The 17,469-nt window shown below is 37.9% G+C and overlaps 2 protein-coding genes across 5 annotated transcripts in view; one reads left to right on the plus strand and one right to left on the minus strand.

The window, feature by feature from the left end:
* The window catches only part of LOC124712650 (WD repeat-containing protein 44), a 161,051-nt gene extending 153,574 nt beyond the window's left edge, over window positions 1-7,477 (minus strand). The window contains exons 1-2 of the mRNA XM_047242888.1: window positions 7,341-7,477; window positions 7,009-7,177 (exon numbers count right to left, since the gene is read on the minus strand). Of these exons, the coding sequence (XP_047098844.1) occupies window positions 7,009-7,177; window positions 7,341-7,408 (237 nt within the window). The 5' untranslated portion in view covers window positions 7,409-7,477. The remainder of the gene's footprint in view (window positions 1-7,008; window positions 7,178-7,340) is intronic.
* Window positions 7,478-7,628: 151 nt separating this feature from the next.
* The window catches only part of LOC124712666 (synaptic functional regulator FMR1), a 240,306-nt gene continuing 230,465 nt past the window's right edge, over window positions 7,629-17,469 (plus strand). For all 4 annotated transcript variants that reach the window (XM_047242889.1, XM_047242892.1, XM_047242890.1 and 1 more), the window contains exons 1-4: window positions 7,629-7,686; window positions 8,245-8,297; window positions 9,833-9,986; window positions 15,669-15,832. In XM_047242889.1, the coding sequence (XP_047098845.1) occupies window positions 7,636-7,686; window positions 8,245-8,297; window positions 9,833-9,986; window positions 15,669-15,832 (422 nt within the window). In that variant the 5' untranslated portion in view covers window positions 7,629-7,635. The remainder of the gene's footprint in view (window positions 7,687-8,244; window positions 8,298-9,832; window positions 9,987-15,668; window positions 15,833-17,469) is intronic.

Below are 17,469 nucleotides of genomic sequence, written 5' to 3' on the forward strand. Positions count from 1 at the left end.
AAATGTGTAGTTTTCATGTTGTATGTAATGTCACTGACAGCAAAGATCACAAAAATAATGGAGAAACATAATATAATGACTGTTACCCATGCAACAAGAAAAATTGAGGACATCCTTGGCCTGAACAAAGACCCGCTAGGATCACGGACACCAGGCATTAACAATATTGAGTGCGAATGTGGGATGTAATAAATCAGACAGACACAGCAATGCATTTCACAGCACTATGCAGAACTCATCAGCAATACTTGACTGCGGCAGACAGACTAGTCCAGGGTAACAGAGCATGTCATCAATGAGGAAAACACCTTCAGTCTCTAATGAATGATGAGGTTGTGCTGTGTCAACAGGTTCGAGGACTTGATTGTCAAAGAGGTGGTAAAAACACATCTGTACAACAACCTAATATATTGTGATAGCAGCACACCATTGGATTCCACAGTACAAAAATGGAACAGGAATGGACAGATGCCACACATGCCGGGACTCAATGCTGACACCAGGGCCGCACTGCATTCCTCCACCGCCAGTTCGGCACCTGCTTCCAGAGGCCTGTTATTGGCCCACCCACAGATGAGGTCAGTGGTCAAGCAGCTATGTAGATTAGCGGAACATTTTGCCTGTAGATGATACGTACAAGACTCATTGAAACATTGTGACAAGACTATGCCACCACCTAGAAGATCACTAGAGAAGATTTTATCATTGGAATGTGTCAAGAAAACCTGCAATCACAACTACCTAACATGTAATAAGCTAATAGTTCAGTAAATAGTAATTCTGTACATTATGCGCACCTATAACTAGGTGTGGCACACATAGCCTCAGCCAGTCAGTCATTCAGTGCCCGGAAGAGAGAAGGTAACAACATGTTACCAGTCAGGCCTCAGTACTGAAATCATTAACAACCTATATGTGTCAATATATAATTTGCAGTCTGTGCCCAGTTACTGACATGTTAACCACTATGTAAATCTGCACATAAAGGATATGTTCTCCTTAGTCAGTTAGCACCAACTGTTACAATAGGAAGCTATCAGTTATTTAGCCATCTGTGAACTTTGTTACTATTTCTTTACTAGTTTAACTTACTGATCTGAATTTTGAAACTCCTGCGCGTTAGAAATCTGATCACAATTAAGTGAACATTTTTTGTTGGTAAACATGAAGAAACTGAAAATTATTTGCTGCATCGTTGGGTAACTTCTTAAAAAAAGAAGTCTATCAAGCCCACTAATAACAGGAAGATGATTCACAAAGACAGGCTGTGAGACTTCCAAGATGGTGTTCTAGGCCCTTCAAAGCACCCTATGTTTTGTGCCTCGGGATTCTGGAAAGTGATCATAAGACTGACGGCCGAAAAGGTACCATGGGTGGCACTGAAGTGGGTAGGAGTACTATCATTGAGGAGACAGGTCCAGATCACAAATAAGCTTTTTTCACTAATTTGCCAAGTACTGACTAGCAAACGAACACATACACTACTGGTACTACGGACAAACAGCATTATTATGTACTGTTGAATAAGTTTCAAACAACTGCTTTCAACAACAGGTCCATCAGCTTAAATGTGGAGAAATACTTCAGATCCTGGGTATATTGGCAAGAGACAAGGACTAGTCACCATAATGTTATTACAAGGACAATGGTTACCAAACTTCATTAAGAAAACTAAGAGATTACTTGCATTTTATGGAACTGCCAGTCAGTCAGTAATAACTTATTCAAAAAACAAACAGAGCACTTGGTTCAAATCCAACAAATGCAAGAGAGTTGTAGCTGAAACATATCATAGGTTACATTCAAGTACTAGGTACCTCTCTGGACTTATGTGAAGTCAAGGAACTGTTCCAAACCTTCAATTGTGGATCAATGTGGTGAGGCAACTGAAGACAGTGTACTCATACACCGAGATCTACACACACACACACACACACACACTCACTCACTAGAAAGTCCAATATGGTTGACATCAGTGTGAGAACATTAAAATTATGTCAAATGAAAACACTGATGCAACATGTGTAGTAAAAATAGTGGCAAATTTGAAAGTATGACGTCTAAGTAGACTTCTTAGATGATTAACTTACACTAAGCACAGACCTCAGATTACATTAGGCTATGTATCAATCTGTTACCAATCACTTTAATGTGTTTACATTTATTGGCCTTTGCCAAATCATAATCAATTCATCACATTCTAACCTAACCTAGGCCTAGGGTTTCTTTACAGCTCAATGTGTAATCACAACCAAAGCTCCAGGGAGGGTGGGAGGAGGTAGCTATCATATCCTAGATGATAATTATGACATTAAATGTGATTGGTGCTTATTTCACTCACTGCAATTTAATCTGTGCTATCAGATCTCAACCTAACCACACAACTTAGGAAATCATGACATTCAAAAAAACATAATTGTGAATATAAACATGTTGACATAAATCAATAATAGCCATCAATTAATCTTGCTGTCTCCACATGGAAAACAAAGTAATCAATCTGTATCCTCTGCAGAAAGAAATCATTACATTCAGTGATTCTCACTGGTTGTCCTATGCTATCACTTCACTGGCCACAGCCAATGATAACAAATTGCCAACAGCAGCATGCAATGGAAAACTTGTAGATTCGTAAGTGCACTTTAACTAGCGTAATTTCTTAACAGGAAATCAAAAGTGAACATTTGAATTAAGTGATGAAAAGTGATACGGTAAATATAATTGAAATGATTGGCATGTAAAAGGAGATGGATAACTAACAGAACCAGTATCATTAATTTATTTGTCCAAGCATCATTTTACAATGGTGTAGGATGTCAACTTAATATAGACGGTATATGAATGCAAACATTTGTTTAATGAGGAGAGGGAAAAAGTTCACCACAAGAAGGTATTATTGTTACATGACTAAGGAAATGCACAACAACTTGTACTGAATTTGCAATTGGTGTAATGAACGACATGTCCCTTACAAATGTGGATAAATGGAAAATAATGACCATAACAAGAAAAAAGAGCTGGAATGTATGTGATAATAAGATTAGTGGTAAACTAGCAAAGCCCATCACGGAACTTCAGTGTGTAATGGTAATTCTAAGAAACAAAATGCAATGAGACAAACACACAAAATCGGTTGTAGGAATGGTGAATAGAAGCTTTAGATAAACAAAGAACACAGACTACAGCTATTAGGAGGGCGCATCATACATCATCTACAGGGTGAAGTGGAATTAGAGCACTCGGGCTTTGCAGCATGACTCCTCACATGCCAGCGAAAAAAAAAAAAAAAAAAAAAGTCTCTCTCAAAATTTTGCCTAGCGAGTATACCCAGCAGAAAAAGGACTTTAAAGAGTGGCAATCTGGCAACACTGTAACCACATGTATGGTAACTACCTCTGTCTGTACAGATTAGTTGTGCTGTACAGTTGGTGCATGGATATAGTTTTGGGTCAGTATGCAGGAGGTTGATGGTTCAATCCTGGGTTGAGGCATATGTTTTTTATTTGGTAGTCCAGGTGGTACGGTATCTGCCATCTTAATCGTCAACAGCGATTGCAGCAGGTCCTCTAGAAAACATTTGCCCTTACATACTACAATCGTAGAAATGGAAGAATGGTCAGCTTTGAAAGAAGACCTTTCCAAGTCACGGGCGTGAATTTATTCGCACCACTCTATCTATATTTTAGACATGAAACCTGTTTTCCTTGTACCCTCCTCAAATGATCCCATAGATTAGTACCAACTTTTATTCTTGCCTCATTCAGGTCCATTACATTTCGTTAGGGCCTTATGTTACCAGTAGGACTAGTAACGTGCTTTGTGAATAATGTCCAAACTCGGTTACTAATTGTATGTCTTATCACCATAGTCTCACTAATTATGTCTTTCAACATTGAGTCTGGTAACCACATGCTGTTTAGTATGTAGCTCAATGCATTATTATTATTATTATTATTATTATTATTATTATTATTATCATTATCCTATCGATGGGGCTGTGGAAACATCACGTCTGTCATCATTAGGGAAACAGTGTAATCAGAAACCGAACATTTTACAATTAGCGGTGTTGGGACGAATCATGCAGAACAATATCTGTCAGAGGGGTAATGCTTGTTAGGTGGAACTGCACGCAGGACTGATGGTGTGTTTATACTGTATGCACTGTCCACCGGACAGGGACTAGTTGCGAGCACAGTAACGCGCTCATGACAGACCTCCACTGAACATGCATACACGTATTTAATTTTCTCATTGTAAACCTCTAAACCAGTGTGGCCCACGTATAGTAGACACAAATGATGAATATGTTGCTTCTGGTCTTTGGCTCACCTGATAACCAGGCTGGTGTTACCACTCGTGAATATGCTGCTAGATATCCTTGCCGACGCCATCTACATAAAAATGCGTTTCGCCATCTGGAGCTGCGCCTTTAGGAGTCAGGTTCTCTCCTTCCACCTTTGTGTGAAACAGGTCTTCCACGGACTTGCCGTACTCCAGCTACTGAGGAAGCTATTCTGGAGTACATCAGGAACCTCAGCGAAGTATACATAGCATAGCAAGGCAGCTGCGTGTCTCGCAGCTCAAGGTCGTTCACATGCTCCACAAGCATGTGCTGCACCCCTATCAATGCTTTCTCGCAACACTTCCACCCTGCGGATCGCCATCAACGGATGCAATTCTGTGAATGGTTCCAACAACAACAGCAAATCAATGATGACTTTGTTAACACTGTAATATGGTCAGATGAAGTAGTATTCACTCGTGATGGTGTCTTCAATTTGCACAATGCCCTCTGAGGTTAATCCGCAGGTCACCCATGACCGTGGATAACAAGCTCGCTTTCGTATCAACGTCTGGGCCGGAATATTGGGTGATAGGTGTTTGGGCCCTTACATGTTGCCTGACCGGTCGACTGCACAAGGTTCCAAGCTGATGGTGCACCTCCACATTCTGGAATTGTGTGACAGTATTTGGACAGAACATTTCCAATGAAATGGCTCAGACATGGAGTTCCAGTTGTATGGCCATTATATTCACCTGACCTAAATCCCCTGGATATCTTCCAGTGGGGACACCTGAACGAGCAGATGGCCTCTACTCCGCCGATAAATGTGGAAGAATTGGTAGCGTGTGTTCATGTTGCTCTTGTTAATGAGGATGCAGACTTCCTGTGAAGTGTCCAGAGCTGTATGATCTGGTGGGTTGCGCAATGTTTGGACGTGCAGGGAGATTGCTTTGAGCATCTGTTTGTTCCGAGGACTACGTATTCTGTCGTGAAAGTCATGCGGTCATTAATATGGACATCATTATTGTCACTGGTTGCTAATGTGTGACATCTGAGTGCTCATATTATATGTAGTATAAACAACAGGTAGATGTTGTGTTATTGTACTGTGCTATCGTCTTTAGCTTCTTGAAACTGATATTGTTTTTGTAGTTATGCTGACCTATTACAGGTCATTTGTTTCAACTGTCTATTTCTTATTTGTCTAACCACATATTTGTTACGCTCAGCATTACAAAATGTTATAAACTTAGGATACTGTGACCTAAGAAATGGTGTATATTGCAGTATGAAATGTCAGAATGAAATCAGCAAATAAAAACAATGTGCCCCAACTTAGGATCGAACCCTCAACCTCCTACATGCTAACAGAAAACTCTATCCACTGCACCAACTGCACAGCACAACTAATGCGTGTGGACACAGATAGATACTTTACATGTGGTTACAGTGTTGCCACTTTGCCACTTTTTAAAGTCTCTTTTCTGTCGGATGTACTCGCCGAACGAAATTTTGAGAGAGACATTTTTTTATCGCTGGCATGTGAGCAGTCGCACTGCGAAGCCTGAGTGCACGAATTTCACTTCACCCTGTATAGCAATACCAAAACTCAAACTAGTATTAATATGAGAAACTGGATTTTGTAAGCTGCTTTGTAAAAAATGTGTAGTGCCTCCTCTCCCACTACACATTTTTCATGGTAACATGTAATATATGAACAAAGCATGCAGCAAAATACTTCATGTGGATTTTTCTATTATGTAATCCAGATTATCTGAATAAATCTTGCAGTGATAGTTTTTATAATGAACAATGTGTTAAGTATATCATAATAGTAGACTTCAGACTATATTAAAAATCAATCTGCTACTTCAACTTTTATTTTATATTTGTATTTGTTGGCTTCAACTCATAACCAAATTGTCTCATTTCAACCTAACCTAGACCTCACGCTATCCTACAAATCATTTTGCAATCACAACAAGCTATGGCCTTTGACAAAACCACAGCAAAAAGGGTAGTTAGAAATAACCACAAAAACAAGCGAAGTAATTGCAACTGCTACACTATGTACTTTCCTCGATTTTCGTCAATTTGAATGTGAAGGCTGGAGTACGTTACTGCATCTAAAGCTAAATAATAGCAGCCAATTTTATTTATTACTTCTGATTTGTGAATAGTGCTCTGCAAACAAATAGGCTATTATGTTGCAGTCAGAATCAACCTTCATGTAGGCCTAATGTTGGAGTTGAAACTGCCTCTTTAATTCATTACTGAACACCCCCTATGTATTGAAAATGATGACTACAGCATATAATGGGTCTTGGGAGTTTTTCTTTGCAATTGCAGCACATGAATCTGTTACTCATAAATTCCAACTTTGAATTGAAATATTTGTTTATTCAGGTCCTATAACCTTATGACAGCACTGTATGAGAATAACTTGTGAGTCTTACTGATATATTCTGATTCCTTTGCGTGTACAGGTGTGTTTTCTCAGGTACATTGACCACCTAATAAAGCTATGACAAAGACAAAAATAGGTGCCTACGTTAATCTGCGAAGGCAAGTATGATGCTACCGTAATCAGATGTCTACGAAAAAAATATTGGGAAAGATACCTACAAAACAGCTAAATTGCAGTTTCAACATATGCAACAACGTTACAATACATCAAATTACAAAACTTCACTATATAGTTATCATGCTTTCATCCTTACATCTTTTTCTGGGATTTGTTGACATTCGTCATTGGGTACTGATCTTGAGAGTTGACGGGATGAAGCTGTTTCTTCTGTCGTAGAATTTCTTTTGGCTTCTGCAGCAAAAACACTACCTTCAGAATCACTTCTCGGGATAACATCATCTTCCTTGGTAGATTTGATTTTCCTGTTCCAAACGAGGATACGATATTGCTATGAAATTATAATCAGCTTGCCAAAATTCGATGTGGAATATTATACACCGTGGGGAATGACACCAGCAATGACATACAGGTTATAAAGTTGATACATTTCCGACAAAACAATTTCATGACAATTGCTATTTTTACCTCGATTGTCGACTGGGTGTTAAGTCTTCAGCGTCGTAAAATTCTTCGGAATCACTACTAACAGACATTCTATAATTACTTTATTAACAATCATATGATACACTCAACCATTCCAAAAATGTCATAACACACGCGAAACATATACACTGTCTACTGTCTGAGCAAGGAAATTCTGCAGTTATCTTTGGAACAGTGTGACTGACCAATAGGGAAGAATCTTTATTCTCTTATTTAAGTAGGATTGGCCAATGTCGATATAGCCTCAAACCCAAGGTTTCTATGGTACAAAAGTAAGATGGAGGATCTTGCAGTTGAAGTATGCGGCGAGAATGGGGCCTATTATAAGGTTTGTACTGTATAAAGTATGTCGTTTGTAGGGAGAAGCTCCATTGCAGGCCATTCAGTTAAATTTCAAATATGTTCCCAAAAAATATTTTACCGATATGTCTTTTACTTTCGGAGAATATTCGTTTTAAGAGTGGTACGAGAACGCGGCTAGGACGCCATGTCCCATTTGACAGGGCGTGATTTTACACGCGCGTGTCTTACAGGGAATAATTTAAGCATTATGAAATGCTAATGCACCTTAAAGTCATGGTAAATAAGGTCAGTTTTATCCAAGAGACGTATATTGGTTTGTGTGTGCTATGTAGTTCAGACGTGCGCTTACTTCAGCATTTGCTGTTTCTTCTAACCTAACAAGTTAGTCTTGGTGAAGTACTGGTTATAAGCTATTTTACGGTGTCAAGAACGTGCCTCTTACTGTCATCTTCAGAAATGACTCAGCCCTTAATTGCACGAATAATCCCATGACCCGGAAAACAGCTCGCAAGCGATATTAGCAGGACGCGTGTTCGTTAAGTAGACTACTGGAAACTAAACTTTTGTCACTTTTCTGTTTCAGGCCTTCGTTACAGACATTTTCGATGAGGAAGTATCCGTTGCGTTCGAGAAAGAGTGAGTATAATTCTACATATGTGAAGATAGCTTTATACTTAATCACAACACAAGCAAATACCTGTGTTTGGATTCTGTGACTGGGCACAAATTGTAGTGGTTATGCTAGGGCTAGCACTTGGGATCAATATTAATTGTGGCATTAATTACATAATAGGAATCAAAATTAAAATTTATGGCATGTAAGTATTTTTTTTATTTTTGTGTTGGCAGTGAAACTGTTTTGTGTTTGTGTTAAGCAGAAAAAGGTAGATCTATAACAGTACCGCCGTTATGTAGAAATCTTACCTTGTTTACATTTAAACTTTGTGTTGTGTTTACCACCATTTATTATTATTTATTATTATTATTATTGCCTTGTTGACTGAGTTAATGTGTACCTTTGTCGTGGTGTATAATAGTTATGTAGGTTCACTTTTAGATTCATAAGTGGAATAATTAAGGGAAATTTTTTTCTTTGTTATGCATTACAGGGAATCCTTTTCGACTTTTGTAAATAACTGAATTAACTGGGTGTTTTATATTTGAGTGTAATTACTGTGTTTTTGTGTGTGGGGGGGAGGGGGGGGGCAGGGTAGTGCACTGTGGTTGCTTGCTTTTCTCAGTCCCTGCCAATGTTGTCGTGGTGCCTCTGCATGATGAAGTTATCTCTGCATTGCATGGCTGTTTATCTTATGAGAGAGGACTTTGTCAATGTATTTTCAAACTGTAAATGAGCTTTGTTATGTAGAGGCATACTGTATAATCATCTGCACAAGAAAATCAAAGGATGACATACTGGCTCTTGATAGAAGGAAGCTCATCCAATTGAAGACGTTAACAACTGTGAGACGGCATTTTATTCTTCCTAGCTTAGCCACCATCTGCTTTTTTCCTCTGTGGTTGTATTTACTGCTCATACAGATGCTCAGTGTGTAGTGACAACTTCCTTATCCCATAATCATTGCCTTGAAACAGCTTTACACATTTCTTAGCTTCAGTTTGTTGCCATAAACAGCTAAACATTACCATTTGGTATCTCTTTTTATATACTATATAGGTTGACAAAATGTTGCAGCCACATGCAGCTGCAGGTTGAGAGAGGTGCACAGTTACTGAAGATGTCATTTGATAGTGTTGTAACAAGCTGGACACTGGCTTGGCTGGTAACTAATGTTGTTTTGCTCAGTGTAAGTCAGTCTTACTTCTCAGCGTGATTTTATCAGTTCCAGCATTTGCTAGAGAATCTATCAGTTGTACTCCATATTAAAGCAATTGGACCTTGTGCCTATGCTTGTTTTCAAACTTGTATAGATTGTTTATATTAGAAGTTATATAGTGTGTGTGTGTGTGTGTGTGTGTGTGTGTGTGTGTGTGCGCGTGTGTGTGTGTGCGTGCGCGTTTTAAATTTGTAGGAAGAAACATTTAAAAGTATTCATTTATTTTATTGGTAGTAAGTTGTGGTAATTATCTTTTTTGCAGAACACCCTAAAGATTTTGAATTGAGTGATTACTAGCTTTTATTCTTTATTGATAACAAAAATATCATATTACAGTTGGCAGCCAGAATCAAAATTTCCATTCTCGCAAGTACGGCTTCCACCTGATGACTCCACAAGCAAATCAGATTTCACTGAAAACCAGGAAATTGAAGTATTTTCGAGGGCCAATGATCAGGAAGCGTGTGGTTGGTGGAAAGCAATTATAAAGGTAAGTTAGCTATACTTCTTGCAAAACAAGTGTAAACAGTTAAGAAAATATGTGGTTTCCCTGTCCCACTACCTATTGAACAGTGTTGACGTTCTGCATTGTGAAAACTAAGCAGCAGTCCCCTTTTAAGAAACAAATGTAATGTCAAGTTTTCAGCAAGTATTGACTTTCCTGCAATTCTTACGTAAGTTGTAAGAAAGTACTTATTTTTTCTATTCCCAGATAATGCAGTTAGCATTTGGCACTTGGCTCCAACAATTAAGCTGAGCCATCTTTCAACTGCTAATCCTCTTTAGGTTGGTTCTCATTGTATGTCATTACATTTTTTAGTTAAACTGCTGTCTCTGTTCATAATCATTAGGCTAGAGTCTCCGTTCATAATAATTAGGCTAGAGACTTCAATTGCCATGAAGGTATTAAATTTTGACATAGTTGGCTGCTGGAGTTGCCCTGTTATTATTGATAACTTGGAAGTAGGCCTACACTGATCTTTGCATTATTAAATTGCCTAGTATGTTGAAGGCAGCCATCCCATTGATGACGGAAGTGTTATATGGAATGAATAGATGGGTTACCTTAAGAAATACTGGTAGAAGTTGTGTGAATTTAGGAATTTTACATTGGATATGTTGTTAATGTCTTGGAACATAATTTAATTGGATAGATAAGAAAATCTACCCACCAAGTGACGGCAGAAGCCCCAGAGAAAGGTTATAATTAGCCAAGCTTTTGGAGCCAGTGTTCCCTTCAGGTGGAAGGGTTTAAGGGGAAGGACTGGAGAGGTCTAGGCAAAGTAGATTTCAGGAAAGTCACCCAGAATTGCGTGTCAGGAGAAACTTACTGGGCAGGATGAAAAAGAAAGATTGATTCTTGGGGACTGCACTGGATGAGATTCGAAAACCCGAGAGCTTAAAGATAAGAGTAATATGCAAGACAAAGATCACTGCTTAAACATTGTACGTAATAGTTGTGGGAGGTGGGTGGTGAAAAATGCATGGGTAAGACAATGAAAGATGTAGAAAACTAAAACAAAGTGAAGAAGAGTAGTTACTGTGAAGATATGCTGAGAAGGAAGAAATTAACATAAATAAAGGCCAGTTGGGTGGCGAGTGACGAGGACATGTTGTAACACTAGTTCCCACCTGAGAGTTCTGATAAACTGGTGTCTGGGAGAAGAATGCAGGTGGCGCATGTGGTGAAACAGGCACAGAGGTCACAATTGTCATGTTCTAGAGCATGCTCCACAACAGTATATTGCATGTTGGCAGTATAAACCCTATGCCTGTGCCCATTCATCCTAATTGATAATTTGGTGGTGGTCGTGCCGATGTAAAAGGCCAAACAGTGTTTACATAACAGCTGGTATGACCTGTTGTTTCACAGGTGTGCCAGTTACAAGGCTCGTATAGGCGGAGGTAGGAGGGTACATCGGGCATGCCTTGCAGTGGGGACATTCATAGTGGTAGGAGCCATAGGGTAGGGAGATGGGTGCCGAAGGAGCATAGGGTCTGCCGAGAATATTGCAGAGATTGGGAGGGCAACAAAAAGCTATTCTAGGTGTGGTGGGTAAAATTTCAGGGGAGGATTTCAGGGAGTGATAGCATTGTCAAAGTAGCTGATTAATACATTCCAGGCCAGAATAATACTAAGTGACCAGTGGTGTGCTAGGAAGCTTTTTTGGAGGGTTGTTTTTTGAATGAACATATTACCGTATTTACTCGAGTCTAAGCCGCAGCTGAGAAATGAAACTCGAAATCAAGGAAAAAAATTTTCCCGAATCTAAGCCGCACCTGAAATTTGACTCGAAATTCAAGGGGAGAGAAAAGTTTTAGGCTGCACCTCCAAATCGAAACAAAGTTGGTCCATTGTAATATGAAACACAATTTAGGTCGAATGAATGACGATACAGCTATAGTTGTTTGGTTCGAGTCGTAAGCTTAGCAGTTAGCTTTACCAGGTAGCCATTGCTATGAGTCAGGTGTTCAGTCTGTATTTATATGGGTACCCTTCCTTTTTCGCGTGCTTCATCTGGTTTGAATTGATTGCTTATTTTTCTTTGATCTGATAAGTGCCGTTCTCTTTGTTATAGGTGTTTACGTCACTCTAAGCTGAAAATGCATTCTGATAATGAGTGTTTACGACCTGTCGCTGCTTGCGGCATGGCTTGCTCTTGTGCACGCTGCCGCCGTTGTTGCTTTTTTTTTTTTTTTTTTTAAGGAATCGTCTTATTGGCGAAACAATGGCAAGAGACTGCTTTCTTTGATAATGATCAACAAGAACCAAATAATAGACTGCATATGATAGAAGATGTTCTGAATGAGAGTTTAGCGGAAATTTTTCTCCATTTGAAAATCTTTGCAGACGCCTCTTTAGTACATTAAATTCTGCACAGAACTTAGTCGTCTTAGATTTAAAAATCTAGTCAGTTGCCGTGCTTCATTTCTGACTGTATCACTATTAGGCATAAGAATAATACGAATATAAACATGACATGATATGTATATTCTTCCGCCTTTGCTGTTGTCTCACTCTAGTTTCGTAGTTTATTAGGCAGACAGGATTTAAATGAGATAGCAGCAAACACGAAAGAATACGTGGCAAAATGTTTATATTCGTATTATTCTTATGGTAAAGAGAATACTGCATGTGATTCACAATTCATAATAGTTCCTATTAGCAACCATCTCTTCTCACAGGTAGGAAAAAAATTCAGAAATCAGAATGTAGAGTTGGCCATATTGACAAACATCTCAAACAGTCTTGCCAGTCAGATTTTCGTAGTACATTGAAATGCTGCTGCATTCAAAGATGAACAAAACGGAATTGGTATTTACTTCGTTGGATAATGTATGAAAATGCAGTGGTCGAAACTCATGGCGGAGAAAAAAAGCTAGTCTTCCAACTTTTTTTTTAAATTTATTTACTGATTCAGAGGTTTTGGCGCCAGTATTTATCTTTGTGCCTGCGTAGCGCTACATATATTCGACGGCAGAAGTTAGTTGTGGCAGCACCTACCAACATTTTTCAGAACTTCCGCTTACTTTGCACTCGATTCTAAGCCGCAGGCGGTTTTTGGGATTACAAAAACCGGAAAGAAAGTGCGGCTTAGATTCGAGTAAATACGGTAACGCATGAGGTAGAAAACAGATGACGGTCTGAACAAGAGACGATTACAAAGGCTGACAAGAGGGTTACATAAGAAGGAATGGTGGCCACATGGGATAATATAACAACGAAAACAATCAATTTTTGACAAATTGATTGTTTTAATTGGAAAATACTAACACATACATAAAATCACATAAGTGTTTCCAGTGGGACACAACTATGGTGTGCGAAATATATAAAAAGTCCTGACTTTCTCATTGGCTTTGCCAAATTCCTACCTAACTTAACCTTTTCAGCCAACCTTAGGTTACACTATAGATTAATCAGAACTTGTGTTCAGTAAAATAGCTAATCTTAGCACTCAAATCAAGTTACCACCTAATCTGGTCTGGACCTTGGGCTGCACTAAATTTAACATGTTGCCACTTTCATTTTAAAAAATAGTAGTGATAGTGACGTTACGACCTAATTTTTCATTTTGTCGCAGATCACAGCAGATTGACAGTGTTCTGAGCTTCAATACACCCTTCAACAGATTTCATTTGACTGGGTGGGAGGTTTAAAATTGGATAGGATTTCCTATTGTGTGATGAAAGATTGTAATCACTGATCACAAGCCAATCAAAGCACTGAAATTAAGTGTATGCTTGAAGTCTGATGAAAGGTAAAGTTTATAGTTACTGTCATGTAGCCTAACACTTAAACGCACAGCAAATCGTCCTAAAACTAATGCATGTTAGAGATACATTTAATGCTGGCTATCAAGTAAATTGCGTACTTCTGTGGTAAAATATGTAAATATCAAAATCTCCAGATACAGCATTTTAACTTACCGTAACATGGCAGTAGCTGATCCCCTTCCATCAGCCAATGGCAGTATGTGGCACATGGACTCACGGTTTCATGTGAACTCATAAATGTAAGACATTGTGTGTTAACATTCAAGCTGCCCAAAGTGTAGCAGTGTACGTCACTACTTCTCCAAACACACATCCACAACAATCTCCATCATACTGTGTGTGTGTCTAGGCACAAAGCAACAATTTGCAATTGTATGGTTGACAGGGATTATCTTACAGTTCAGAGCAGTGTTATGAAATTGCCCCTTCCTCCCGGTGCATTAGTGACAGTTCGAATTGGTCAGCTGTAGTATTTTACACAGACAGGCTCAGTGCATCCATTGTTTGTTATGCCATCAGCTTTAATAGTCTTACTTTCACCATACAATGTTACTATCCCAGTCATAATTAAGCTAAATCAAATTTTGTTCTGACTGTGATCATTTGGTTACATATTCCATGGATCATTTTGCATGATAGATCATAATGTGGAATGAGTCTTAGACATTCACATTGCAAATTAATTTGTACATGTGGTTACAATCTGAACATTTATGAGTTTATTTTTTTATTACACAAAAGAAAAAAGATACATAGATGTTAGTAATTCCAACCCACCACCTCTTCTGCATAGTAATTGTCAAGGAGAAGCTCTTTAGATTTGTTTTCATTTCTGATATTAAGATGAAATAGTAATTTATTGATAGCATATCATTTTGATTATTGCCCATGTTAATGGTGAAAACTGGTTTAGTGTCCAGTCTCAAACAAAATAAATATTTTTGGTAAGTGCTCTTTTTCTGTATTATCAAACGGAAGTGTTCAAAGTGTGTTTCTGTCATTGTTGAAATATTTTCTTACACATATCTTGCACAATTTTGCTATTGACAGCAGGTGTCTACAGTTAAATTTTATGTCAGTAGTCACGGGATTCTACAGTATCCAAATGGATAAGCTTAATCTTTTATGAACCTGTAATTTTTTAATGGTGTTAGACTGGAATATTGTGAAGTACAGTTAGTTTTCCTTCAACTCAGTGTTATAGAAGTGAGTGTGGCAACACCTTTTAGAATACTGAGTTCAGATTATCGTTCATAATATTTGTGTAGTTTGTAATAGATCATTCTGTTACGCGTGTGTAATAATGTAACTTCTCCAAGATGTCATGTTGCGTGCTGTGATTTGATAATAGCAAAATGAAGTCACCATGTTGAAGTAAATGTTTTTGATGTTTAAATCCCATATTTTGTTGTCTTTACATTTATATGTGCATACCACGGAAGTATATAATTTAATTGATGCATCCTGTTAAAAGATCTCTACAAAATGCTTGATACCTAGTATCATCTGTTACATGTGATGGAATATGACAGCAGTGGCTAAACAAATTGTCACCAAAAACCTGTCAACAAATTTTCAAGTCCTGATTCAAATGTGATAGTCTCGGAAAACCATTAGGGTTTCTTTTTTGGAATTTTCTTAGCTAAACAAAATATACTAGTTTCACACATAATATGTAAGGATACTGTAGTCCAGGCTTAATTAAAGTTACGATACTAATAGAAATGCACACCAAATTTCTGTGACTTTGTGGTTGTTAGTACCGTTACTTTCGTTTTAGAAGCGTCAGTAGGTATCTCACTCAACTTTAATTAACATTGACAGTGAAGTATCTGCTACCTTCAGTGATTATCAATCAAATTTTTAATTTCTTTTTTGTGTATTTGAATTTCAGATGATAAAAGGTGACTTCCATGTAGTGGAGTATCTTGGCTGGGAGAGTACCTATACGGAAATAGTGGGCAGTGAAAGACTAAGGCCGAAAAACCCAAATCCTCCTATAAGTAAAAGTACTTTCCATAAGTTTGAAATTGAAGTACCTGAAGAACTAAGGGAGTAGTAAGTTAACTTAAGTTTCTTTGATTTTTAAATTCCTGAGTAAATATTATTGTCAGAAAGATACCTTACGTATTATCGTTGTTGAAGAATTCTCTCTCTCTCTCTCTCTCTCTCTCTCTCTCTCTCTCTCTCACACACACACACACACACACACACACACACACACACACACACACACACACACACACACACTCACTCACTTCTCTTCACTTTCTTTTCACTTCTGTTTCGTTTCAAAGTTTGTATTTTTCGTTAACTGTTTAACAAAAGTTTCTCTTGTGTAATTTGTTAGTTATAAAATGAATTTCATATGGGTTATGGTTGGTTGATGTATGTACACGAATTTGCCGGGTTACAGATGTTCACTTGCACATTCGCTCTTCAGTTTTGTTAAGTTTAATGGATTGAATTAATCTTGGGTGTTTTATTGCAATTAATGCCTTAGTTGGGAAGAGAGATGTTTCTATTAGTATTGTATACCTGCCTAGTTTTTAAACACTCAAAGCATTGTGTACTCTACTGAAGTTATTGATCTGGTATTTTGTTTGCCTGGCAAATATATAGAACAGAGTAGTAATGAAAATCAAACAAAAGTAGTAAAAGTACAAATTGTTATTTATTAAAACAATTCCATAATACTTTACTTTCATTGCAGTTCAGATAGCGGTTGTTATTGAAAATTATTTAAATTCTTCAAGAAATGTGTCCATAATTTTTTTTTTTGTAGTCAGTGTAAGACTTCTTGCCAGCAATTTTCTTAATTGCTCAATAGTCCCAGAATGATGTGTACAGGCAGCTTTTTAACTGTCTCCAGGTCAAATCAGATAATAAGAAATAATTTCTTTATAAATAATGAGGCAATGATAACATTAACAGTAGTCCGTAATAGTGAAATCTTAAATCTGTCTTGTTGAAGCCAGAGTTGGAACCAATTTTGGATAAACTCCTAATATTCATTAGAAATGAGTTACTAGTACAATATTTCCTCGCAAGCTTTTCATTAGTGATAACGAAGTGTTGACCATATTCTGTTAGTTAACTCAAAATATAGGAAAGACTGAAGAGTTGCTAAGTGATGCCAAGTACAAACAATTTAATTGTTCTCACCACTTACTAAACTGAAATTGAGTGGATTGTGATTTTATAAAATTTGATTATTGTATTTTAATGTGGAAAGGTCACTTATTTTGTAATTAAAATGGTTTGTGTTATTTAGTAATCTAGTGGTATACACACATTTGCTGTGCAGTTTGCACTTCAGGTTTGGGAGAGGGTTAATAATACTGCTTTGACTATTTCCCAGTCATTCCTTCATGAGTAGTGTCGGGGGGGGGGGGGAGGGAGGGGAATCATTAAAGTAACAGTGAAAGGCATTTTTCCACCTGCTTCTGATGGGAGGTTCCCAATTACAAATAGAGACTTTGTTAGGAACTCATGGGCCTCCAATTTTTGCCATGCTTTGTAGCTGCTGCAGAAGTACTACTAATAAATTCGGTATCATAAGGAAGAATATCTCGCCAAGTTTTGCAAAAGCAGATCATGTGAAAATTGCACAGGTAAAAGCTCTGACACATTTCTTCAAAATGTTTAATTGGCCAGTCTAGTGTGTAAATGCACAACCCTCGGGAGGAAATATA

Source organism: Schistocerca piceifrons, chromosome 1 (genome assembly GCF_021461385.2).
Source record: "Schistocerca piceifrons isolate TAMUIC-IGC-003096 chromosome 1, iqSchPice1.1, whole genome shotgun sequence".
NCBI lineage: Eukaryota > Metazoa > Arthropoda > Insecta > Orthoptera > Acrididae > Schistocerca > Schistocerca piceifrons.